This window comes from Mobula birostris, chromosome 3 (assembly GCF_030028105.1).
Source record: "Mobula birostris isolate sMobBir1 chromosome 3, sMobBir1.hap1, whole genome shotgun sequence".
In the NCBI taxonomy this organism is placed as follows: domain Eukaryota; kingdom Metazoa; phylum Chordata; class Chondrichthyes; order Myliobatiformes; family Myliobatidae; genus Mobula; species Mobula birostris.
In genome coordinates, this window is record NC_092372.1 from 61,778,729 (window position 1) to 61,805,934 (window position 27,206).

Consider the following 27,206-nt stretch of genomic DNA (forward strand, 5'->3'; position numbering starts at 1 on the left):
TGACACATATGTACTTTGACAATAAATTTAACTTGAACTTTGAACTAAGTTACTTTGACCATGGAATGATTGTTGGTGCCAGACAGGGTGGTTTGAGTATCTCAGAAACTACTGATCACCTGGGATTTTCATGCACAGCAGTCTCTAGAGTTTACAGAGAATGGTGCAAAAACAAAACAAAGTCCGGTGAGTGGCAGTGCTGTGGGTGAAAAGGTCTTGTAATGAGAGAGGTCAGAGGAGAATGGTCAGACTGGTTCAAGTTGACAAGGTGGCTACAGTAATTTAAATAACCACATGTTGCAACAGTGGTGTGCAGAAGAGCATCTCTAAATGCACAACACGTTGAACTTTGAAGTGGATGGGCTACAGTAACAGAAAACCATGGACTGGAGGTACCTAATAAAGTGGCCACTGAGTGTAGCTGGTATGTTATGCTCTCATTTATTTAGACCATTTGACAGTGATACTTAATGTCTACACCAAGATAATTTTTGGGGAAATTAGTTCAAGGTAGATGATATACATCTTGGAAAAGTACAAAATATAACAGATACAACAACAAATTGTAAATTTCAAATTTTATTAGAAGGCACAATGGATGTAAGACATGTATGTATTAGAGTTATCTCTTGCTAATATTCTACAAAAGTTAACTTTTCATCCTCTTTATAAAAGGAAGACTTGCATTTATATACACCTTTCATATCCTTTTCAGGAAATTCTAAAGCTCTCATTTCTAAAGCATAGTCACTGTTGTGAAGGATAAGCCACAAGTGATTTTTGTCTCGGTAGCTATTTTTAAATAACTTTCCAACCTCACATTTCATTCTAGTTCTGACCTTATAGCCTTAAGTTAACTGAACAGTGAAACTAATGTTTACTTATTAGCTTCTTAACATTTATAATGTTTGGGCACTACCTGATCCATTGACTACCTTAATTATTTATTTCTTCAAAATTATTTACAATGAGCCCAATGATTTCTACAATGCACCTTTGTTCCAATAATACTTTTTTAGGATGTCAGTTGAAGGAAATGGTCTCAGTGATTTAGCTAAGCTATAGGATCTTCTTGCATAGAAGGTTTCTAATACAAACCTCAAACTCACAGGATTTTTTTCATCTACAATCATATTTCAAAAAGACAATGTATTCTATCCCTTATCTATTTTATTAAGATTATCCCCACTTTATAAATATTTCCATTTTGTTTTCTACAACTTATTTACAGTAAAACAATAATTCTGTACTGTTCAAAAATCCCAGTGGTTCAACATCTGGCTCACTCATTAGTCCTGAGTAAGTGCCAAGGCCGTGCGAGTGTTATATGTAGCCAGAACTGGAATCCTGATTATGGACTGGGTGTGTGACTGTGGTCAGGAATGTGGCTGGTTTTCCAACCAGAGCTGAGGTATGGAGTGCTACAACATAGAGACTGAAACTGAGAGGATTCTGTTCCTATTCCCTTTAAACACACTGAGATTCTAGTTCCATTCCTTTTATGCTCATCGGATTCACTGAAATATTACACAGCCATGTTGCATTAAAAAAATGAAAAAGAAGTGTGTTGGGGCCTTCATTGGAGTAGCATGCAATAGTGTGGAAAATTTTTTAGTCCAAAGTCCTGAGGGTGGAGAGGGTTTCAGATATTTACTGTAGTATTATTCAGCAAGGCATACTGAAATTTAGTGCAATTTTTTTAGCACATCTTCCAAACAGGTAAAGACGCATAATGCTGCAGGGGAATCCATTTGAATGACTGTAGGTCTTTGATGTAATGGTGTTTGGAACTAAGATGCAGATTACCCATCATTATAAAAGCATAACTACAGTTATTTCCACCATTTCTAGATCAAGAATAGCCTTGTCAGATCCCAGCTATCTGCTCATGTGAGTGTGACGAGAATACACATAGATTAAGATGTTAGCTGTCCTGTGCTGGCACCAGTGGGATCAGCAGTTGGTCTGCCACCTGTCTTCAGGAGAAAGAGAGATAAGGAAAACAATGGAGCAGCATTTGGAGATGTTAATGAAGGGACGGGAGAGTTTAACGGAAGGAGAGCTGTCAAGATCGGCTCCCCCTTTGAACCCTGAACTGTTTGAAGTGATGGACAGGCGATACCCCAGCAGGGGGATAAAAAGGGACAAGTTCGCTAAGGCAGGACACACACACGACACCACGAGGTAACGAGACCCTGGAAGCGGTGCGCCTCCCACAAGTCCGTGGGAAGTTTTGGAAGGCTGATCGTGGGACCAAGCCATAGACGCACAGGGTGGAAAGGCACGATCAGCGGGAACCTGGTGTGTGTCCGCCCTTGCCTGGGTGCCAGGTTCACCGCAGAGAAACGATCGAATCTGGAAACGGAGGGGTCACGGTTGGTGACCTCCGAAGACATCACAAAGGGCTCGCCCGAAAGCTGACTGCGAAGAATATCGAAGGTCTGTGTGGAAGCCGTTTGAATATTCATTCGTTTTGCGCTCTCTCTCTCCTTCACCCCACCGTCCATCTCCCATGGCAGTGATTACTGCGAACTGAATTGAATTCAATTGAACTGAACTTTGCGTCATTTTGAAACTGGTCATTTACCCCTAGACGACGATAGAGCTTGATTGATCCTGTTATCCTAATTCTGTGTACATGTGTGTTTATCATTGCTGAACTGTTGCATTTATTATCCTTTTGATTAGAGTACTGTGTTGCTTGCTTCTTTAATAAAACTTTCTTAGTTCTAGTAATCCAGACTCCAACTGAGTGATCCATTTCTGCTGGTTTGGCAACCCAGTTACGGGGTACGTAACATGAGAAAGGACATCTTCTGTAAATTTATTCATGATTATAATATTTCCAAGTTCATGGAGGTAACAATAAGGAAGTTTTATAACTGTTTGTGTATTTTTGATTTTCTTCTATAGTTTGTTCAGCTTATACAAGAATAAATACAATTAGAGGCATTGGAAAGGTTTGTGGAACATAATAGGAAGCAACGAATAATCACTAACATAGTTTGTTATGAAAGAGGTCACAAGCTCTCATTTTAGTAATAAATGCTATGGATTCTATTATAAAACATTGTTCTTGTAGGTAGTTTCTAAAGTTTCTGTCAACACAGTAAGATTCTTCATAAAGAGTTATGTAACCTCACTGACATGTAGAAATATTCAATGCATATTAAAAAGTTTCCTATATTTATTAATGCAATCATGTATGTATTTTATTTTCCCTTTTTTCATTCAGATGAAGAAAGTACTTTGGGGTGTTCATATGAAAGTGGTGAATGTGTTCATAGTTGTGTCCGATCTTAAAGGATCCAAACCTAGGAGGAAAAGCTCTAATAGTATTAATGAAAACATAAAACAAGCAATAAATTAACCAGTTATCCCACATAATTTTGTAATAAACTTGATGTAGTCATTGTTTCAATGGAACTTTTAAGTGCCATCTCAAGGTCTACTCTCTCTACACCCATGCTCAAACACCATCTATAAATTTGCCAATAACACAACTATTGTTGGCAGAATTTCATATAGTGATGAGGTGGTGTACAGGAATAAGATAGATCAGCTGGTTGAGTGGTGACCCAGTAGCAACCTTGTACTCAATGTCAGTAAGATGAAGGAATTGATTGTGGACTTCAGGAAGGGGAAGTTGAGGGAACACACACCAGTCCTCCGAGGAATCAGCAGCAGAAAGGTTGAAAGGTAGAAAGGTAGAAAGGTAGTTAAGTTACAGGGTGTCAACATCTCTGAAGATCTTGGGCCAAAAATATTGATATAATTACAAAGGCAGCACAAAAGCAGCTATATTTCATTGGGAGTCTAAGGAGATTTGGTATATCACCAAAGACTAGCAAATTTCTACAGTGGTACCATGGAGAGCATTCCAACTGGTTGCATCATCATCTGGTATGGAGGGGCCATTGCACAGAATCAGAAAAAGCTGCAGAAATTGCAAAATCAGCCAGCTCCATCACTTTCCCTCTTTGTTTGCACTGCTTATTTAATTTCTTTTTTATATATTTCTTATTGTAATTTATAGTGTTTTATTATATATTGCACTATTTAGCTGTCCCAAAACAAAAACATTCATGACGTATGTTAATGATATTAAACCTGATTCTGAAAGGCACAGTGGGGACATGGGCTGGAATGTCTACATTGCATTCAGGAGAGATTTGAGATGTGCATAGATTATCCTATAGGATAAAGTAAAGTATTGTACCTTGTCTTGGACTGTAACTAGACAAACGTTTGGAGAATCAGTGGGAGAGCACTTTGGACATTTGTAGTGACTATACATATCAAGCCTATCACAGGTATTGAAAAGTGAAAATGCAGGGAAACCTGACATGAGAATAGAAGGTTTAGGGCAGGGGTAGGCAACCTTAAGCACAAATGATTTTCTTGCAAGCGTTATTCATTAATTTGAGGCAAAACATAACTAGATGTATTTAAATGGATAATTCCCGTATTTCAAGTCTTTTATGGCATTTATCTGACCCACCATCCACTCATTAATACGCGATGCAACCCACAGAGGCAAAAAGGGTGTCAACCCCTGGTTTAAAGGGTAACTCATAAAGAAATCAGTAAGGGAAGAGGAAGCAGAAAATGTCAAAAAAAAATCAAGAAGCATTTTATAAATATATTTTAGGGGAAGAGGGTAACCAGGGAAAGAGTGTGGTTCAAAAGGAACCAAAGAGGTAAATGGGCATAAAGTAGAGAACATTGGTAAGTGATTAAATTCTGTGTTCACTAGGAAAAATAATCTTCCTAGAGAATTCAGAGAGGTAAGTTTTGGAATAAGTTAATATTAAAAAGTAGAAGGTATTTGATTTCTTAGCAGGCTTAAAGATGAACAAATTTCTATAATCCAAAGAAATGCATTCTTAGCTAATACTGTACAATCACTGGGGCCCTCACAAATGGTTAAATGTTTGCTAGCCACAGAAGAAATATCAGTTGACTGGAAGGCAGGAAATGTGGTGCCCTTATTTAAGAAGGCCAGCAAGATAAGCCAGGTACTTGAAGGAAATCATAAACACGAGAAATTTTGCAGATGCTGGAAATCCACAGCAACACACACAAAATGTTGCAGGAATTCAGCATGTCAGGCAGCATCCATGGAACTGAATAAATAGTTGACATTTCAGTCATTTCCATAGATGCTGCCTGACCTGTTGAGTTCCTCCAGCATTTTGTGTGTGTTGCTCAGGTAATTGATGACCTGTGAATCTAATGTCAGTGACAGGAAGTTTTTGGAAAAAGTTCTAAGAAACGGGATTAATCTACATTTGTAAAGGCAAGGATTAATCAAAGCGGGAGATCATGACTGACCAATTTGACATTTTCATGGGGCAGTACAGTTAATACAGCCTTTGGCAAGATCCTGCATGGAAATGTGGTGCAAAAGTTTAGAACCCATGGGATCCAGAGCAAGTTAGTAAACTGGATCCAAGATTGGCTTACACAGTGATGTATCACAGGCCTTGGTGCTGAGACTCCTTATGTTTGTTAGGTAAATCAATCATTTAGGGGTAAATATAGCTGGCATTCACAGAAAGTACTAATGTATTAGCATGAGCTGAAATGGGTTAATGGGGGTAGCTAATCAGCACATATCTGCTGATAACCATTAAACTTCTAGGCCTGTGTAATAAGTTTTTAATAGTACAGTGGTGGAACCTGTCCCACAGGCTAGGTTTATGCATGTAGGATAAGGATGACTGACCCGACGTGATAAAAACAGAAAATACTGTGAAAACTAGTCAGGTCAGACAACATCTGTGGAAAGAGAAACCATTAATGTTTCAGATGAGGATCCTTTGTTAGACTTTGGAAAAAAAAGAGAAACAGGTTAGTTGGAGCAGAGGAAACTCAGTGGGAATCTGATGATGTACAAAATTATGAGAGGTAGACAGTGATTTCCCCTGTGATCAAGGTGTTCTAAGGCCAGAGGGCACATATTTAAAATAAAGAGCATGTAATTTTAAGAAGATCTGCAGAAGCTTTTATCCCCCATCCAGGAGGTTGATTGCGCTGCTCTTAATATATATATATATATATATATATTTTAAGCAGTGTTGAGGAACAGGGGAATCTTGGGGTTTACATTCATAAATCCCTCAAAATTGTTGCACAAGTTTACAGGATGGTTAAAAAGGCATATGGTATGTTGGCCTTTGTTAGTCAGAGGCCTGAGTTCAAGAGCCACAAGATAATGTTGCAGCTCTATAGAACTGGTTAGACCACAGTTGAAGTATTGTGCTTCTTTCTGGTCACCTCATTATAGAAAGAGTGTGGAGATTTTAAGGTGTAGAGGTTTACCTGGATACTGCTTTATAAGGAAAGGTTGAGCGAGCTAGGGCTTTTCTCTTTGGAGCAAAGGAGGATGAGAGGTAACTTGACCAAGGTGTACAAGATGATTAGAGGCACAAATAGGGCAGAAATAGCAAATACAAGAGAGCACAATTTTATAGTTTTGGAGGAAAGTACAGGTGGGAATGTCAGAGGTACAATTTTTTTTTAAATGCAGAGAGCGATAGGTTCATGGAACATGCTGCCAGCATTGGTGGTAGAGGTAGACACATTATGGACAATTAAGAGAATCTTAGATAGGCACATGGATGATAGAAACAAGCAGGAATATGCAAGAGGGAAGTATTAGATTGACCTGGGAGTGGATTTAAAGGTCAGCACAACAGCATGGATCGAAGGGCCTGTACTGTGCTTTAGTGTTCTGTGGGTGGCATGGTAGCATAGTGGTTAGCATGACGCTTTATGGTACAGGCGACCCGGGTTCAATTCCTGCTGGTACCTGTCAGGAGCTTGTACGTTCTCCCTGTGACCACGTGGGTTTCCTCCAGGTGCTCAGGTTTCCTCCCACACTCCAAAGAGGTACTAGTCAATAGGTTAATTGTCATTTTAAATCACTGGATATTGCTGGGTGGTGTGGCTCGAAGGGCCAGAAGGGCCTATTCTGTGATGTATCTCAATAAATAAAATAAATAAATGTTTTAAATCCCTTTTATATCCAAAATGGAGCTGATGAGATCTTAATTATCGAATAACCCCTATGTATTATTAATGAGATTTTTGTATCAAGTCCTTTGGATAATACCTGTTGACGAGCACTTATTCAAGTTCTACAAATCAAGTCAAAAACACCAAAGGTAATTACATTCTTGGCTAAGGCCAAGTTATGATGATATAGATATGATGTCAGATAATGTGCCTCCTGATTATTGTAGTCTCCTGGAATTTGTTTTGATCACTTTGAGAAATGGCAAAGAGTTCAACTGAATTCTTTAATTATAGTATTTTTTTCTCCTGATCTCTTTTCTCTCCCAGATAAACGCTTATGATGAGAAACATTTGGGGCTATGAGGATTAAGTGAAAAACAGATATAGGCTAATCAATTCAGTTGATTTCTACTTGTGTCACCTTTACTGAGGCACACTTAAGGAATGCAACGTCTAGTGCTGCTGCTACATAATGCCAGCGATCCTGACCTTGGATGCTAACCGTTTGGGGTTTTTGTGCCTTCTTTGTGATCGTGGATTGCCCCTAATGTGGGGAGGTAGCAGGAGAATTAAGGGAGAGTTGAAGCATGTGAGAGAGAATAAGTTACAAGTAAGAGAATGAAAAGAATGGGCCTAACAGAACTCGCCATGAGCCAGGATACCCAGTAGGCTCGAACAGCCTCCTTCTATACAAGGATACGAAAAACAATTTACATTGCTTGAAGGCCATATGCTATATTAGTTTATCAGCATCATCTTCCCTTGATGGTACCTTTACTGTCACTCACCTGGGGTTAAAGTGAATTTCTTCAGGTACTTTTTCAGGATCAGTTTCAACCTTGTTATTATCTTCATAATGATTTTGGTCATCAGGAATCCGAAATTTCCCCAACTGGACTTCCGTATCACTTAGACCACCATGTGAAATGCGGGCATAGCCCAACCTAAAACAAAAGATAGTTACTTCCCAGTGGATTTAAATTGATGTCAAATAAAATGAAAACAATTGGTAGGAAGTCTTTTTCACACATTTTGGAACAGGAACATGAACTCCTTTTTGTTTTGCTATTGCTACCTTCAGCTATGTAATGGAAATGATGTCTGTCCTAGGTTAGCTCAAGTTAGAAAGAGGGGAAATATATTTCAGCTCTTTAACCAAATATAAATTATTATGTGGAAATTCATGGTTGATCCTTCAATCAGTCTTCTGATTGAACCATCTATTTTTTCCTATTGTAGTCTGTTACAAGATCCTTCCTTAAACATTGCCCAGAGAATTATGGACGATTATACAATTCCAAAACTGTATCTGATAGAAACATGAAAATAATTTATGACTGCCTTGACCAATGGAATTGAGCACCTTTAACAGCAAGGGTCAACCAATGTAAATCTAAATACTATGACGTAGGCATATCATGGGATTTAAATTTTCAATGCCTTTTTTAAAAATGAAAAATAGTTTGAGACAACTTCTTTCATGCTCTTAGAGGTTGAAAGAGAATTTTGCCATATACATGATATACCTTTCTCTTTTATCAAATAGATTATGAAGGTGTATGCAAATAATAAGCATAACCATGTGTAAAAAATTTAGTCAAATAGGCAACATTTTTGATTATTGGCTACCTGCCTTATCTTAAAATATTTCATCAATAAGCACTCAACTGATTTCAATGTTCATGAATTTCTGTGCACTTTGCTGAGATCCACCCACCATGGCCACCAGGAACTCCGAATTCCCAATTGCTAGCCATTTTAATTCTTCTCCCCGTTCCCACACCAAAACATCCATCATAGCCCTCTACTGCTTGGCTAAATGCATACTAGAGGAATAGCAGTAATTCTGCCTGGGTAGTTAATAACGCAATGGCAACAACATTGAATTCTCCAACTTCCAGTAAACTGCACCCCCTCTGCCCCTTTTCTGTCTCCGAATCTATTCAGTTCTTCCCACACTCACTCCAGCCACCTGTTGCTTACCCCTCCCCTATCCACTCCACCTGCCTATCACCCACACCTCTCATCTCAATTCTTGTCAGATTTCATCATCTATAGCCTTTTTGTCATCTCCACTTATCATTTCTCTGAATCTGTTGCTATTTCCATACTCTTCTCCTCTCTTTGCCTGTCACCCGTTCTCACCTAGATCCATCTATCACTTATTAGCTCTTGCTCCATCCCTTTCCTTCATGTCTTTATCAGTCCCATCCGTTTATCAGTCTAGATGATGGGTCTCAACATGAAATATTGTCTATTTCCCTCCACAAATGCTGCCTCCAGCAGCTTGTGTAATGCTCCAGATTTCAGCAACTGTTTCTAACATCAAGTACAAGAATGGGGGTGTCTCAGATATTGAAATCTATCAAATATTGAAAAGCCTAGATAGAATGCACATGGAGAAAATGTTTCCAAGAGTGGGAGATATAGGATCAGAGAGTGCAGCTTCAGAATAGAAGGATGTCCCTTTAGAACAAACATGAGAAGGCATTTCATTAGCCAGAGGGAGGTGATTCTGTAGAATTCATTGTCACAGATGAGTATGGAGGCCAAGTCATCAGGTATATTTAAAGCAGAGGTTGATAGGTTCTTGATTACTAAGGGTGTCAAAGGTTATGGGGAGAGGACAGGAGAATGGGGTTGAAAAGGAAAATAAATCAGTTATGATAGAATGGCAGAGCAAACTCAATGGGCCAAATGGCCTAATTCTGTTCCTATGCCTTATGGTCGTATAATACATACTGCTTTGAATGTATAGATCAACATTCAACATTTTACAATACAATCTGTTTTTAAAATATATTGCAATGCTGAAGCTTCTTAATAGTAGTTTATCATTTCTTAATTTTTTAAAAACTTTTAGAAATGCAGAGAATCCAATTTCAATTATTTAGTGACAAATTCAATCACGGTTTTCAAAAGGGAGCCAAATCAGTACTGGCAAGCAAAAGGCTATGAAGAATGGCTGGGGCAGTGAGCTGCATTGCCCTTGCACAGTGTAGACGTGCATATTAAAAGCTGGGTGATCTGCATATGTTTACACTTCTTTGATCTTAGTGATATTAAAGTAAGGCTTCATTTTAACTGAATTATTCAGAATTTACTGTTTTCCAAACTCCTCAATATTTACCCTGAATTTTTCTTTTATTGTATAAAACCAAAAGAAATGGAATAGCAGTTGATTATCCTGCACCTTAAGCCTACTATATATTCAATAAGATCATTGCCTAATTCAACTTTCCTCAAATCTACTTTCTTGCCCTTTCCCATATCCTTGCTGATTAATTCCCCTACTAATTAAATATCTGTTTTGAAGATTCATCCTCCACAACTTTCCGTGACAAGGAATTCCAAGAACTCAGAATTTCTTGAGGGAAGTAATTCTTTCCCGTTTCAGTGTTAAACAGGCAGCCCCTTTAACTGTGTGTGCCTTTGGGTCCTAGACTCTCCCATACATGAAGCCATCCTCCCAACATTTAAACAATCTCCCTATAAATCATACATGCTTCATTGAGACTGCCTCTCATCCATTTTTTTTAAATGAGTACAGATCCAACATGTTTTTCTTTCCTAGAGAAACAGTTCCTCCATATGTTGAACCTTCTCTGAATTGACACCAGTGATGATACATCATTCCTTAAATAAAGGGGAATAAACTATTCTCAGCAGATATGGCTTCAGTAGTGTCTTGTAGAACTGCAGTAAGACTCTACTACTTCTGTACTCCAACCTCTCTGGAGTAAATGCTACATTTTATGAGCTGTAACTGTATGCCAGCTCTGTGTCTCATACACAAGGGCCCCCAAACCCATTGTGATGCACATTTCTGCAGACTTTTTCCAACAACGTATTTTTTCCACACTATTTTCCAAAGTGAAGTTCACATGTTCCCATGTGGGCCAAATTTGCCCACTTCACCGAATAATACTTATCTTACAAACTGTATCCGCGTCAAAGCATGCCTTCCACCTACAGTATACCCACTTTTATGTCATCCACAAACATACTACAGTACATTTGCTTTTCTTCTAAATCATTAAAATATATTTAAAATTGAAATATATTTGAATCTGTAATGCAGATAAAACTGTTAAGGCAAATAGGACAAATTTTAGAAATGTCCTTCAACATTTCTGAATTGAACAGTGAATGTGAAATTCAGAATGTTTTATGAATATTTCCCTCTTCCTTAATGGATAATCACTCACTTCCAATAATCTTGTGATAATATAAAAACATTGATTAACACCTACCTGTTGGTGAATTATCAAGTTCTAGTTTAAAACCTTTTTGTTTCAGTACTTGATGAATGTTGACCCCTGACACCATTTTATAATTTTTTGGCCTTCCACTATTTTCTCATGTCTTTCTTGTCCATTTGCCTCTTGCTGTTCTGAAGGCAATAACTTGTTCTATAATGCTGTTCCAATCAATAACAGTCTTACCACATACTATCAACCACCATGATTGGATGTCAGAGATAAATAGTAAAATAAAATGCCCAAGATTTGGTTATGCACAAATATTTCTCCAGAAACAATGATTTGGAAACCTTAGTCAATGTATTTTCGTGTTCATTTTATTCATATCGTATATCAAAAATTAATTAAAATGCATAAACAATACTAAACTGACAGTCGACAAGCTTATCTATTGAAATAATCCATAAATTGAGAGGAATAAAATCATTTTTTTACGTGGAGTAGAAAGTTCATCATTTCACCAATTTGCGGATAAATAGCTATCAGAAATCACACCAAGCTACTCTCTGACAGTCAGCTGCCATCAGACAAAAATACACCAATCAATCCATCATCAAAATCAGGCTTCCAAAGTGCCATCTATTCCTCAGAATCCAATCAGCTCATTGCTATCAGAAGATAGCTTATCACCAATTGATTATCAAAAGTCTCTAAAATCTTTAGTAATCAGAGTTAGAGAATGAGTTTCATTTCCCCAGGTTATGAGAGGAGGGAAGCAAAATCCTTAAGGGAGTCAACAAGAGAAAAGTAAGTGTCCATGGCAGGAGCAGAATTAGAAGGGGAAAGCTACCTAGGTAAAACTGAAGCACCGGGCCCAAAGGCCACCCCTCACTTCCATCCTCCTGGCAAGTGTACAGTCTCTGGAAAATAAAACTGAAGCACTGGGCCCAAAGGCCACCCTTCACTTCCATCCTCCTGGCAAATGTATAGTCTCCGGAAAATAAAACTGAAGTTCTCGGAACAGGACTGCAGAATTCTCCATTGTATGGACAGGATGGTGGCATCAGGTTAAGACACTCATCTGCTTCATGAGTAATTAACCATGGTGCACATACGTGGTGATTCTATCACAGCCCCGCTTCCTTGACCTGGAACGTCTGGCGGTCAAGTGTCACCTGTTCTACCTGTTGAGTGGATTCTCCACCATCATCCTGGCAGTGCACATTCCACGCTGGCAGATATCAAGCTGGCCCTAGAGGAGCTGAGCACCATGATCAACAGTCACAAGTCAGTGTATCCTAATGCCTTCTTGATCATCAAAGGAAACTTCAACCAGGCTAGCCTGAATAAGTCTCTGACAAATATCACCAACGTGTCATCTGCAGAACTATGGGAACCAACAAACTCAATCGCAAATACACCATCAACAAGAGTACTTACCACTGTTGTTGATAACAAGGAGTCATACAGATCTATTCTGTCATAAATTAGCTGCTTGCCTGGTGTAGAAAAAAAAACAACCCCTCTCACTCAACATCAGCAAGACCAAGGAAGTGACTGTGGATGTCAGGAAGGACAAGTTGGGCGAACACACACCAATCCTCACTGAGTTGTCAGACGTCAAAAAGATAAACAGTTAAAGTTCCTGGGTGTCAACATCTTGGAAGATCCAGTCTGATCTCAACACATTGATACAATCATGAAGAAGGCACAGTAGCTTTCTTCATGATTGCTAGAAGTTTGAGGAGATTTGGTATGTCGCTAAAGGATTACAAATTAAAAGAGATGTGCAGTGGAGAGCATTCCGATTGGTCACATCACAACCTGGTGTGGAGCCTCCAATACAAGAGGCTGCGTGGGTTGTAGGCTCAGCCATCTCCATCATAGGCACAGCCCTCCTCACCATCAAGAACATCTTCAAGAGATTGTGTCTTAAGAAGGTGACATCCAACACTAAGGACCCTTATCATTTCGGTCACGCACATTTCGCATTCCCACCATCAGCGAGAGGTACAGGAGCCTGAAGACTCACACTTAGTGATTCAGGAACAGTTACTTCCCCTCTGCAATCAGATTTCTGAACTGTCCATGAACTACCCTGGACACTTTCTTTTCTTTGCAGTATTTATTTTTGTGATATATAGATGTTTATGTCTTTGCATTGTACTGCTGCCACAAATCAAGAAATTTCAGGGCACATAAATCAATGATAATAAATTTTAAATTAATGGATGTGATGGGAGGTGAGGACCTCGATACAATAGCTATCACTAAAGAGGTAGTGCTGAGCAAACTTGTGGGCCTGAAGGTAGACAAGTCCCCTGGTCCTGATGGAGTGCATCCCAGGGTATTGAAAGAAATGGCAGAAGTTATAATAGAGGCTTTGGTGATAATTTACCAAAGTTCTCTGGACTCTGGGCAGGTCCTGGTGGATTGGAAGATGGCGAATGTCATGCCACTGTTCAAAAAAGGATGTGGGCAAAAGACAGGTAACTATAGGAGAGTTAGTTTAACATCTGTAGTTGGAGAAGATGCTTGAAACTATCCATAAAAAAGAAATAGCAAGGCATCTGGAAAGAAATGGATCCAAGAAATGATTGCTCTTGATCCTTACAAAACTGGGTAAAGTGAATATCTGGAGCTGTGTTATTCTTCTGTGTGCTCCACAGCTTCACCACGTACCTGTATGCAACAGCAAACCGAGAGAGGGGAGCAGCAGCAGAAAGAGAAAAGAAAGGAAGAGAAAGAGTTGCTTTCTGGGCAGTCTGTTAAAAAATACAATGTGAATGTGTCTCCAGTAATAACAATACCATTTCCCAAAGCATCATTGGTCCTCATTTTACCTTCCCATTGTTACTGAATGTCAGTTTCTGCAGTATGACAAAATTTCAACCCAATACAAAGACAGACACAGCATGGATTCAGCAAAGGCAGGTCCTGTTTAACAAACTTACTGGAGTTCTTTGAGGATATAATGAGAGCAGTGGATAGAGGGGAGCAGATGGACATTATTTACTTGGATTTCCAGAAGACGTTTGATAAGGTGCCGCATAAAAGACTTACCAATAAGATAAAGATGCATAGAGTTGGGGGTAATGTATTAGCTTGGACAGAGGATTGGTTAACTAATAGAAGACAGAGAGTTGGGATATATGGGTGTCACTCTGGTTGGCAATCAATGGTGAGCGGTGTGCAGTAGGGGCCGGTGCTTGGCCCTCAACCATTCACGATATACATTAACTATCTGGAAGAGGGGATGGTGTGTAATGTACCTATGTTTGCTGATGATGCCAAATTGAGTGGAAAAGTAAATTGTGCATAAGATATGGAGAGTCTGCAGTGAGATATAGATAGGTTAAGTGAGTGGGCAAGGCTGTGTAAGATGGAGTACAATGTTGTTAAATACAAGGTCATCCACTTTGGAAGGAAAAATGAAAGAGCAGATTATTATTTAAATGGTAAAATATTGCAGCATGCTGCTGTGCAGAGGGACTTGGCAGTGCTTGTGCATGAATCACAATAGGTTGGTTTGCAGGTGCAGCAGGCTATCAAGAAAGCAAATGGAATGTTGGCCTTCATTACTAGAAGGATTGAATTTAAGAGCAGAGGCGCCATGCTGCAACTGTACAGACCACTGGTGAGGCCGCACCTGGAGTACTGCGTGCAGTTCTAGTCTCCTTACTTGAGGAAGGATATACTGGCTTTGGAGGCAGTGCAAAGGAGGTTCACCAGGTTGATTCCAGAGATGAAGGGACTAGACTATGAGAAGAGATTGAGAAGTCTGGGACTGTACTCACTGGAATTCAGAAGAATGAGAGGAGATCTTATAGAAATATATAAAATTATGAAAGGGATAGATAAGACAGAGGCAGGAAAGTTGTTTCCACTGGTCGGTGAGACTAGAGCTAGGGAACATGGTCTCAATATTTGGGGGAGTGTAGATTTTAGGACAGCGATGAGGAGGAACTGCTTTTCCCAGAGTGTGGTGAATCTGTGGAATTCTCTGACCAATGAAGCAGTGGAGGCTACCTCAGTAAATACATTTAAGACAAGGTTGAATAGATTTTTGCAAAGTAGGGGAATTAATGGTTATGGGGAAAAGGCAGGGAGGTGGAGATGAGTCCATGGCCAGATCAGCCATAATCTTATTGAATGGCAGAACAGGCTCAATTGGCCAGATGACCTACTCCTGCTCCTATTTCTTAGGTTTCTTACGTAAAAAAAATTAAAAGGATTAATTAACTCACAGGAACACCAAAAGCAGAAAGTGAATGTTGTCAGATTTGAATTCTTATATCAGCAGAATAACTGAGGCAGTATCTGGAATCTTCTATTCAATATAGTTACTGTAGTAATTATATAGTTACTGTATTACTGCTACTAAAATTGCTAAGATTATAATAGAAAATTTAAACTACTGTAGATGCTCTAAATCTGAAATAAACCAATTGAGATTTCAGATCTTTCATCAGAACTGGGATCACCAACCTGAAATGTTAGCTGTTTCTTTCACCACCAGACTTGTGTTTTGCCAATATTTTCTGTTTTTTATTTGGAAATTCTATGTTTAGTCAATAGCAATCATATTTTAAAGGTATCATTTATCTTTTATCTACATGCAGAAGGGGTTCACAGTGCTAAAGATCACATCTAAAACGTACCTGATTCATGGTAATAGTAACTCACAGATAAACTGTTGGCTGCTGCCTGCAGTTGCAGACAGTGGCCACCGTGTGTCACTGTGAACCAGTTCAAAGTGCCATCAATAGTCTTCATCAATAACCACTATGAAATGTTTAAACAAAGATACAAATGGGAGAATTTAAAGAAACAAAAGATTAAAATTATTTGAAGAACTCATGATCCCACAAGTTCCTTCCTACTTACACCAAATATACCAGAGGTCTTAGCCTTTTTCCCTCCTTTGCCATTAAGGTGAAAAGAACTTCACCCTCAAGTATCCCCTTTGTGAACTGGTTATCGCAGTTATTGCATATCAGCCCCCTAAATGGTCATTTGTTGTGTGATTCACAAAATGGCAGCCTTACGAATCCTCTGGGATGGTAAGAAAATAAGATAATCAAATTATATAAAGAGAAAAGTTGTGCGAAAGTAACACGTTGGAAAATAAAGGGATGATGGGGGGGGGGGGAGAGGGTAGGGGAGAAATTGTACCAGAGTCATTTGCTGAGAAAAGGAATAGAAAATGGGAATGAGGGTTCAGAAATAAAAATGTTAAAGGAGCAAAGAATGGGAAATATGATATGGAAAGGTGCAGAAAGAGATTAGAAGGCCAAAAATATGAGTCTTTGAGAGAGAGAGAGGGAGGGATGGGTGAGGTGCAGTTGTGCCCAGGAGCACTGATATTATATCAAATTTCAAAAAAGCCATGCATGGTATGTGAGTACTCCTGATTGAAACACGATGGATGCCATTTTGGTTAAAAAAAATTCAGCTGAATTCACCCAAACATCCAATGCAGAAGAATCAGATAAATCGGTTTGTTATTTGTTTTACCAAGATTGTTATTTTCATGCTCCACATTCCAGCAAACAGTCTCACTCAGCTGTTCAGAACAAAAATTCCACTTCCTGTACTTTTTAAAAGAATCAACCTTTTTGCAGATTACCTGCTGGTTTATTTCATGCTGTTGTTGCAATTCTACATAGTTTGGACACTTGCTAATGTTTCAGGATGCCAGTGCAAAGAAAATACAGTTGATAGGTCAGCGTAGGCATCTGGGGAAAGTTAAAATATTGAGTGCAGCTCCTTCAAAGTCATTAAATGTTTTTTTTCCAAAATGGATGCTGATGAATGTGCTGATTGCTTGTAGCAAATGTTGTTTTTCTCAGCTTCAGAAGTGTTTCCAGGATGATATCCTGCAGTTGATAAGTTCTCAGGTAGAAAAGATGTTCTGAGTAAAGATCAGGGAGAAGGATTTGTGAGCTACTAGCCAGTTAGGAATAGTGATACAGAAGTGCTGGGGTTGACTATCTGCTGGGGCCAGAGGTAGATTCTAGTTCTAGCAGTGTATCCTGAAGATAGGTTTTCCCATCTGTATTATGTATTTTAGGGCAATATAAACAAAGACAAAATAATAAGAAACACTTCTGCAAGAGGTAGCAAGAAGTTACGTTAGTTAAAGGAATTTCTTTTTAAACTGAATGTGCACCTTCGGTGTTGTGAAGAAAACTGCAAGGGTTGATGACATGAAATAGTTTGTTATTTGTGTAATATTTTGTGCTTAGTAAAATAGAACAGTTAGGGTAGTGGCTGCTATACAGAGAGAAAAAGCAGCATTGTCTGCACACCTCCTGAACACGATCTGCAGGAATGCTTCAGTCTCAAAAGGTGAAAAGCAGAGAACACCACCGTCTCATGGAAGTACCCTTTAGTGCAATATGGAGGAAGCTCCATACTTCCCAAAATAAAACAGAAATAGTTGGTGAAGTGGTATGTTCCAACATTTCATTTGTTGAGTCTTCTGTAACCCAACCTTTTTACTGAAATGCAAAACTAAAAGGTAACCTTCCTGTTGCTGAAATATACTTATCTATCACTGCAGCAGTCAGATCTGGGAGTTGTTCCTACGCCACTGTGGTTTCACGGATGAGGGAAAAAATAGCTTTCTTTCTACACTAAACCAAAAGTAAGGCAGCATAACTGGAACAAATTACAAACCTAATGGATTGGATATGAATGACACACAAATTTTCCAACGTGTCTCTTCATTGGAATTTCACAAGCCTTTCATGAAAACAGATCTAAATCTCAAACATTTCTTAGGAAAATATGAGGAAAAATAAACATGGGTATAAATCATGTTGTAAGTATTTGTAAACGTTATTTGGAAAATGAAAGTAACCCTACTTATACAAAATGTTTAGGTTAAGTTTTTGAGCAGCACTAACAAACTATTGTGCCAGTTCTCCCCAGTGGAAATTCTTCTTCTGGATAGAAATGCAGCTGCCATCCATATAGATTGAAGATTGATCACATGTGCCACAGATGGATTCAATCTAACATGTTATGCCATGAATTTTAGAAGTCATGCCAATGCTTAAATATCCATAATTATTGTTATTTTTACTAGATAAAATTATCATGGATTTATACCAAAATAATGAAACTAACCTTATTAGTCCACGATACATGATGTACTCGCACCATCTATGTTGATCACTTTGATCTATGTCCTAAAGGAAAGAGGTTGATCAACGGGATATAGGAATTTTGGACACAGGCTACTAACTTAATAGAACTAAAATAAAACACTTCTTTTTATTCTTTAGTTCTAAAATATGATATATTTACTCCAGAAATCTTGTGTTAGTACTTTTACAGTCAGCATCATAACTAACTTACTCACAAGCATATCAAATATTTCCCTGGTGCACAACAGACTTGCCTTTTAAAGAAGGACGTGGAGAGGATATGGGCTACAAAGAGAGGTTGGACAGACTAGGGTTGTTTTCTCTGGAGAAACAGAGACTGGGGAAACCTGACAGGTTTATAAAATAATGGGAGGCATAGATAGTTAGCCAGAAACTCTTTCTCTATGGTTGAAATGTTTAATATTGGAGGATATGTATTTAAAGATGTTGGGGGGGGGGGGGGTCCAAGGAGATGTACAAGGCAAATAGTGTTTTTGAAAGCAGAGAATATGATGTGTGCCTGGAATGCATTGTCAGAGGTGGTGGTGGAAGCAGTTAGGATGGAGGTGTCTTGGATAGGGACATGAACGTGCAGGGAAAGGAGGGATATGGAGCACGTGCTGGCAAAAGGGATTAGTGACTTAATTAGTTCGGCACAACTCTGTAGGCTGATGGACCTCTTCTTGTGCTGTGCTATTCTATGTTCCACATTCTACATACTTTCTCGATTCCCCTAATACATCCTTGGCACAGCATGTATTTATTAATTCTTCATACATGTTAAAAAACTTGTTCATTTTCGCTATTTTAAAAATATGTATTCTCCAACCTCTTCTATGAATTTCATAACTATTTATCTTTAAGCCCCTTATTAAGTTTTGATGAAGGTATGCTCCCACAGCTTTCACTGACCCTTTACAGATGCTGATGTTAATGATACATGATTTATTTCAGCAAATTGTAGAAATTCTCAGCATGAATAATTTACTCCATGCCCCAAGCGGGACCAGGAAGGTGGCTGAAGTCCAAAACAGAAACAGAAAGTTGCATCTTTCAAATTGAAATATTAACTGTTAGGCAGAATCAAGTCATACACCAAGAAAAGTATGAATAAATATTTCACTCTGCAAATGTGTGCAAATCTGTTCATACCCAGGCAATCAATTTACAATTCAATCACACAACTAAGCAGAAACGTGTTCTATATGGTTGAATTTCTTTACCAACATTTTGCTATCCAAGATCAGAATTTCACTTCAATAAAATTTAGTATAATTACAACATGAAATTGTAGATGCTGGAAATGTGAAACAGAAACTGGAAAAACTTGGATAGGAAGAATCTGCAATGAAGAACAGGTTTAACTTGCAGCCATTTTTCTGTCCCCTTATCTGCTCTAACAGTCCAGTAAGTCAGGGTCCCTGGCTTATTGACTGTCAAAATAAAATTTTAAAAATCAGTGGATTAGGGACAATTTACAAAAATAGACATTGAAAATATCCAAGCTATTAATTGATCATATAGGCTTACAACAAGGGAAGGAAAAGGAGTGGGAGAACTATAGTGATAGGGGATTCGATTGTAAGGGGAATAGATAGGCACTTCTGCGGCCGCAAACGAGACTCCAGGAGGGTATGTTGGTGCAAGGGCCAAGGATGTCTCCGAGTGGCTGCAGGACATTCTGGAGTGGGAGGGTGAACAGCCAGTGGTCGTGGTTCACATAGGTACCAATGATATAGGTAAAAAAACGTGATGAGGTCCTACAAGGTGAATTTAGGGAGTTAGGAGATAAACTAAAAAGTAGGACCACAAAAGTAATAATCTGTGGATGACTACCAGTGCCATGTGCTAGTCAGAGTAGACATAAGAGGATATCAGATGAATACATGGCTTGAAAAATGGCGCAAGGGGGAGGGATTCAAATTTCTGGGGCATTGCGACCAGTTCTGGAGGAGGTGGGACCAGTACAAACAGGACGGTCTGCACCTGGGCTGGACTGGATCCAATGTCCTAGGGGGAGCGTTTGCTACTGTTGTTCAGGAGGATTTAAACTCATGTGGCAGGGGGATGGAAACAAGTGCAGAGAGACAGAGGGGTGTAAAATAAGGGTAGAAGCAAAAAATAGTAAGGTGAAAAGTAAAAGTGGCAGGCAGGCAAATCCAGGGCAAAAATCAAAAAGGGCCACTTTTCAACATAATTGTATAAGGGCTAAGAGTGTTGTAAAAACAAGCCTGAAGGCTTTGTGTGTCAATGCAAGGAGCATTCATAACAAGGTGGATGAATTGAATATGCAGATAGTTATTATTGAATATGATATAGTTGGGATCACAGAGACATGGCTCCAGGGTGACCAAGGATGGGAGCTCAACATTCAGGGATATTCAATATTCAGGAGGGATAGACATGAAAGAAAAGGAGTTGGGGTAGCATTGCCGGTTAGAGAGGAGATTAACACAAAAGAAAGGAAGGCCATTAGCCGGGAATATGTGGAATCGATATGGGTAGAGCTGCATAACACTAAGGGGCAGAAAACGCTGGTGGGAGTTGTGTACAGGCCACCTAACAGTAGTAGTGAGGTTTGGGGATGGCATTAAACAGGAAATTAGAAATGCTTGCAATAAAGGAACAGCAGTTATAATGGGTGACTTCAATCTACATACAGATTGGGTGAACCATATTGGTAAGGGTGCTGAGGAAGAGGACTGTATGTGGGATGGTTTTCTGAACCAATATGTCGAGGAACCAACTAGAGAGCAGGCCATTCTAGACTGGGTATTGAGCAATGAGGAAGGGTTAGTTAGCAATCTTGTCGTGCGAGGCCCCTTGGGTGAGAGTGATCATAATATGGTGGAATTCGTCATTAAGATGGAGAGTGACACAGTTAATTCAGAAACAAAGGTTCTGAACTTAAAGAAGGGTAACTTTGGAGGTATGAGACATGAATTAGCTAAGATAGACTGGCAAATGATACTTAAAGGGTTGACGGTGGATATGCAATGGCAAGCATTTAAAGATCGCATGGATGAACTATCACAATTGTTCGTCCCAGTTTGGCAAAAGAATAAACCAGGGAAGGTAGTGCACCTGTAGCTGACAAGGGAAATTAGGGATAGTATCAATTCCAAACAAGAAACATACAAGTTAGCCAGAAAAAGTGGCACACCTGAGGACTGGGAGAAATTCAGAGTCCAGCAGAGGAGGACAAAGGGCTTAATTAGGAAAGGGAAAAAAGATTATGAGAGAAAGCTGGCAGGGAACATAAAAACTGACTGTAAAAGCTTTTATAGATATGTGAAAAGAAAAAGATTGGTTAAGACAAATGTAGGTCCCCTACAGACAGAAACAGGTGAATTGATTATGGGGAGCAAGGACATGGTAGACCAATTGAATAATTACTTTGGTTCTGTCTTCACTAAGGAGGACATAAATAATCTTACGGAAATAGTAGGGGACAGAGGATCCAGTGAGATGGAGGAACTGAGGGAAATACATGTTAGTAGGGAAGTGGTGTTAGGTAAATTGAAGGGATTAAAGGCAGATAAATCCCCAGGGCCAGATGATCTGCATCCCAGAGTGCTTAAGGAAGTAGCCCAAGAAACAGTGGATGCATTCGTGATAATTTTTCAAAACTCTTTAGATTCTGGACTAGTTCCTGAGGATTGGAGGGTGGCTAATGTAACCCCACTTTTTAAAAAAGGAGGGAGAGAGAAACCGGGGAATTATAGACTAGTTAGCCTGACATCGGTGGTGGGGAAAATGCAAGAGTCAGTTATTAAAGATGTGATAACAGCACATTTGGAAAGTGGTGAAATCATCGGACAAAGTCAGCATGGATTTGTGAAAGGAAAATCATGTCTGACGAACCTCATAGAATTTTTTGAGGATGTAACTAGTAGAGTTGATAGGGGAGAACCAGTGGATATGGGAAATTTGGATTTTCAAAAGGCTTTTGACAAGGTCCCACACAGGAGATTAGTGTGCAAACTTAAAGCACATGGTACTGGAGGTATGGTATTCATGTGGATAGAGAATTAGTTGGCAGACAGGAAGCAAAGAGTGGGAATAAACAGGACCTTTTCAGAATGGCAGGCAGTGACTAGTGGGGTACTGCAAAGCTCAGTGCTGGGACCCCAGTTGTTTGCAATATATATTAGTGACTTAGACGAGGGAATTAAATGCAGCATCTCCAAGTTTGTGGATGACACGAAGCTGGGCAGCAGTGTTAGCTGTGAGGAGGATGCTAAGAGGATGCAGGGTGACTTGGATAGGTTAGGTGAGTGGGCAAATTCATGGCAGATGCAATTTAATGTGGATAAATGTGAGGTTATCCACTTTGGTGGCAAGAACAGGAAAAGAGATTATTATCTGAATGGTGGCCGATTAGGAAAAGGGGAGGTGCAACGAGACCTGGGTGTCATTATACACCAGTCATTGAAAGTGGGCATGCAGGTACAGCAGGCGGTGAAAAAGGCGAATGGTATGCTGGCATTCATAGCAAGAGGATTCGAATACAGGAGCAGGGAGGTTCTACTGCAGTTGTACAAGGCCTTGGCGAGACCACACCTGGAGTATTGTGTGCAGTTTTGGTCCCCTAATCTGAGGAAAGACATTCTTGCCATAGAGGGAGTACAAAGAAGGTTCACCGGATTGATTCCTGGGATGGCAGGACTTTCATATGATGAAAGACTGGATCGACACGGCTTAAACTCGCTGGAATTTAGAAGATTGGGGGGGGGGGGGGGAAGATCTTATTGAAACGTATAAAATTCTAAAGGGATTGGACAGGCTAGATGCAGGAAGATTGTTCCCGATGTTGGGGAAGTCCAGAACGAGGGGTCACAGTTTAAGGATAAAGGGGAAGCCTTTTAGGACTGAGATGAGGAAAAACTTCTTCACACAGAGAGTGGTGAATCTGTGGAATTCTCTGCCACAGGAAACAGTTGAGGCCAATTCATTGGGTATATTTAAGAGGGAGTTAGATATGGCCCTTGTGACTAAAGGGATCAGGGGGTATGGAGAGAAGGCAGGTACAGGGTTCTGAGTTGGATGATAAGCCATAATCATACTGAATGGCGGTGCAGACTCGAAGGGTCGAATGGCCTACTCCTGCACCTATTTTCTATGTTTCTATGTAACAAGGTTCTATGAACAAAGGAGAAGTCATTTTGTACAACAGAATCATTGGCACTTTTATTTCTAAAATATACTAATTTGATAAATTTGGCTTAATATACACAAGTAACACATCTGAACAAAGGCTACTAAATGCAGCCTTTCTAGTTGAGGCTATTGAGTAAATATGAAAGTTAAAGTTTAGGATAGAGTAATGCAACGCTTTATATTTCATTCATTTTCATGAACATCGTCTTACCTTTACGTTTCCAATATTTTGAAGTTGTTGGTAGTCTCTGGAGCCAGGTTCAGAAGTAATGTAACCCAAAAATACAACAGGTTGTGAGATATTCTTCAGTATATTAGAAACATACTCCGCCTGCAACTTCCTGTCTAAATCATCCCTGATGAAAGCAAATTGAAGAAACTTAATACAAAAACAACTGTGTTGTTAAAAAGTGAACCTTTATAAACAGAATATTTATAAACATAATATTCTCCACTCTATTCAGTTTCTTGATCCTCATTTTCCAGTGCGTCTTGGCCTCATATCTCCAAAGTATTCTCCATCCATACAATATTCTGAAATCTCTGCACTCCTCCATTTCTGGCTTTCAGTGTATATAGTGATACACAGTATGAACCAGATCAGCAACAGAAATAATATCAGGAAAGATTGTTTCAGACAATAATAAACAGAGTATAAAACTTTTAAAAATGAATATGCAGCAATGCATTGAAAGACCAGCAAAATTATAAATAAGGAAAACACTTAAATTATTAACTGAGAGTTAATTTCATAGATAAATTGATAAATTGAGACTTACTGATCATTGCCAAAGTGAGCAACAACCAAATCCACAAGGTTCCCTGCCATGTTGACTGTCATTGAAATGGCAGGAGCAACCTCTCCTTCTGGGGACGGAAGACAGTGGTGCTTGGACTGGATGATAGGGTATCTTGACAAAACCATTGTTCTAAACATCAGAAATGAATTAGATTTCAGTGACTACCACAAAATTAATCAATATGTCTATAATTTGAATTTATTCCATATTATGAAACTGTTTTGTTTCTTACAATTTTAAACCATAAATGAAGGAAACTTATAAATACACATATAGTCGAAGAGCTGCTGAAAACACAATTATTTTTATAATAAGTTAAATTAACCTCTTACTAAAATCCTTTGTTCAAGGATACATGGACAAGGGAGAACAGCAAGCAAATTTTAAATAAAAATAGAAATCAGCAGATGCTCAAAACCTGCAAAGTCCTGGAAACTCAACAGATCAGGTAACACTTGTGGAGATGCTGTTTCTCTTTCCACAAATGCTGCATGATCTGCTGTATGTTTCCAGTATTGTCTGTTTTTGTTTCTAGAAAATGTTAAAGATGAGAGATGCTAATTTCTGTGACAAAAAAAATTAGTGGGTTCTGTAATACTTGAACTGTTTCACTCCACACTTGCAGTAAACATTCCTGTGTGATATCTCCATCCTCCCAACCACCCTTATCCCAGGCTGTGAAAAAGCTAAATAAAACAGCATTACAACAGCAGCAATAAGGTGTCCTAAGAAGAAAAAAAAAGCAGAGGACAATAGGTCAAACCAGTTAAGATGTAATATTAATAATCTCATTATTCAAACCACTTAACTGAGAAGAATTTCCCTCCAGTTAAGTGTAGGCTCTTGGAACCTCTACTGCACCACCAGACTGTCCGTGGGGTTCACTGGAGTAGCACAGACTTCCTCAAAATTTCCAGCTCTTCACTGGGAAATCTGTCTGATGAATCTGTGCCAGATCAAATCTGGTGCAAGTACGGTGGTTCTATTGAAATCAATATGAGGAAGCTGCTGCAATAAGAATAAGTAGACTTTCAACTTAATTTAGTTTAAATTTGTTTAATTTAAACCTGTCTTATTATTCCAAAAGAATTTTGAATGTTTGTGAAAGCCAAGAGGGTGGGTGGTAGGGAATAGAGAGTGCTGATCTTGTAATCATATTATAATAAAATAGCTGAACTTCATCCATGTCCTTCTTTATATTTCTTTTAAACTTTATTTATCATTCAAGACAATGTAGGCATACAACTCAGAACCAGCCCTTTGGCCCTACTGGTCCAGGCTAACAAAGATGCCCATCCAAGCTAGTCCTATTTGCCTACATTTAGCCCATATCCCTCTAAACATTCCTATTTGGATCTGGAGTACTTTGTGCTGCTGTGTAGACCTTTTTGGCTACTTACGGAGTTCATGGCTGTTATTATCACAGCTGCATATATTCCACCACAAGCTGATACTGACTTGGCTCTCAAGGAACTGTGCAAGACCATTAGCACCCTGGAGAATGTTCGCCCAGAGACTGCCTTCATCGTTGCCAGAGACTTTAATAGAGCTTCGCTATCTAAAGTCTCTCTGGTTGAGCACATGGGGAGATAGCATACTCAACCACTGCTACTCTCTTTTCCACAATGCTTACAAAGCGCACCTCCGTCCACTGTTTAGAAAGTCAGATCACTCCTCCATCTTGCTTCTGCCCATGCACAGGCAGAAGCTGAAACAAGAGGCGGCCATAGTTAAAACCGTTCACTGTTGGTCCAACTAATCGGTCTCCATGCTACAGGACTGGTTTGATGACATCAACTGGAATGTCCTTCATGACAAGGATCACTCCAATTTCATGGAAGGGGTCACAAGCTTCATCCAGAAGTGCATCGAGGATATTGTCCTCCAAAAATCAGTCAGGGTTTATCCAAACCAGAAACACTAGATCAGCAACTTTGTGTATGCAGCACTTACTGCTCAAGATAGAGCTAACGTTGCCGGTAAATAACAGGAACTCAAGAGCATCTATGATCTACACAAAGTCATCAAGGCAGCGAAACAACAATACAGGGACGAGATTCAGACTCAACTCTCCACCGACAACACACACAGCCTATGGCAAGGTCTACGCACCATCATAGACCTCAAAGCTCAGTGCAGTGGTGCTGCCAACATCACTGCCTCTCTCCCAGATGAGTTAAACCTTCTTTACGCTCGGTTCGATGTCGCCAACACTGAGACCCCGAGGAGAGCCGTTGAAGTGACCTACACCTTGGTCATCTCTGAGGCTGAAGTACGCAGGTGTTTCCAATGAGTGGACAGCCGTAAGGCTGCGGGACCAGACGGCATCACGGGGCGGGTACTCAGGATGTGCGCAGCACAACTGGCAGGTGTGTTTACTGACATTTTTAATCTCTCCCTCTCCCAGTGTACAGTGCCCTCCTGCTTCAAAACATCCACTATTGTTCTTGTACCTAAAAAGACCTTGGTAACATGTCTGAATGACGGGTGTCCTGTCGCACTCACCTCAATAATAAGCAAATGCTTTGAGAGGCTGGTCAAGGACTACATCTGCAGCTTGCTACCACCCAAACTGGACCCCCTACAATTCACCTACCAACGCAACCGATTGACAGATGACACAATAGCCACAGCTCATCACACCATCTTTACATATCTGGAGAAGAAGGATGCTTATGTGAGAACACTGTTCTTGGACTACAGTTCAGCATTCAACACCATAACTTCCTCCAGGCTTGACAAGAAGCTCAGAGACCTCAGCCTTGACCCTGTCTTGTGCAGCTGGATCCTGGACTTCCTGTCAGATTGCTGGCAGGTGGTAAGTGTGGACTCCCTCACCTCTGCCCCTCTGACCCTCAACACAAGTGCCC

At 39.6% G+C, this 27,206-nt stretch overlaps 1 protein-coding gene across 2 annotated transcripts in view; it reads right to left on the bottom strand.

Moving 5' to 3' along the window:
* Nucleotides 1–595: 595 nt before the first annotated feature.
* The window catches only part of LOC140195075 (PGAP2-interacting protein-like), an 81,258-nt gene continuing 54,647 nt past the window's right edge, over nt 596–27,206 (bottom strand). For both annotated transcript variants that reach the window (XM_072252723.1, XM_072252724.1), the window contains 5 exons: nt 24,316–24,465; nt 23,748–23,892; nt 18,357–18,418; nt 7,809–7,964; nt 596–3,314 (listed from right to left, as the gene is read on the bottom strand). In XM_072252723.1, coding sequence (XP_072108824.1) covers nt 3,200–3,314; nt 7,809–7,964; nt 18,357–18,418; nt 23,748–23,892; nt 24,316–24,465 — 628 coding nt within the window. In that variant the 3' untranslated portion in view covers nt 596–3,199. The remainder of the gene's footprint in view (nt 3,315–7,808; nt 7,965–18,356; nt 18,419–23,747; nt 23,893–24,315; nt 24,466–27,206) is intronic.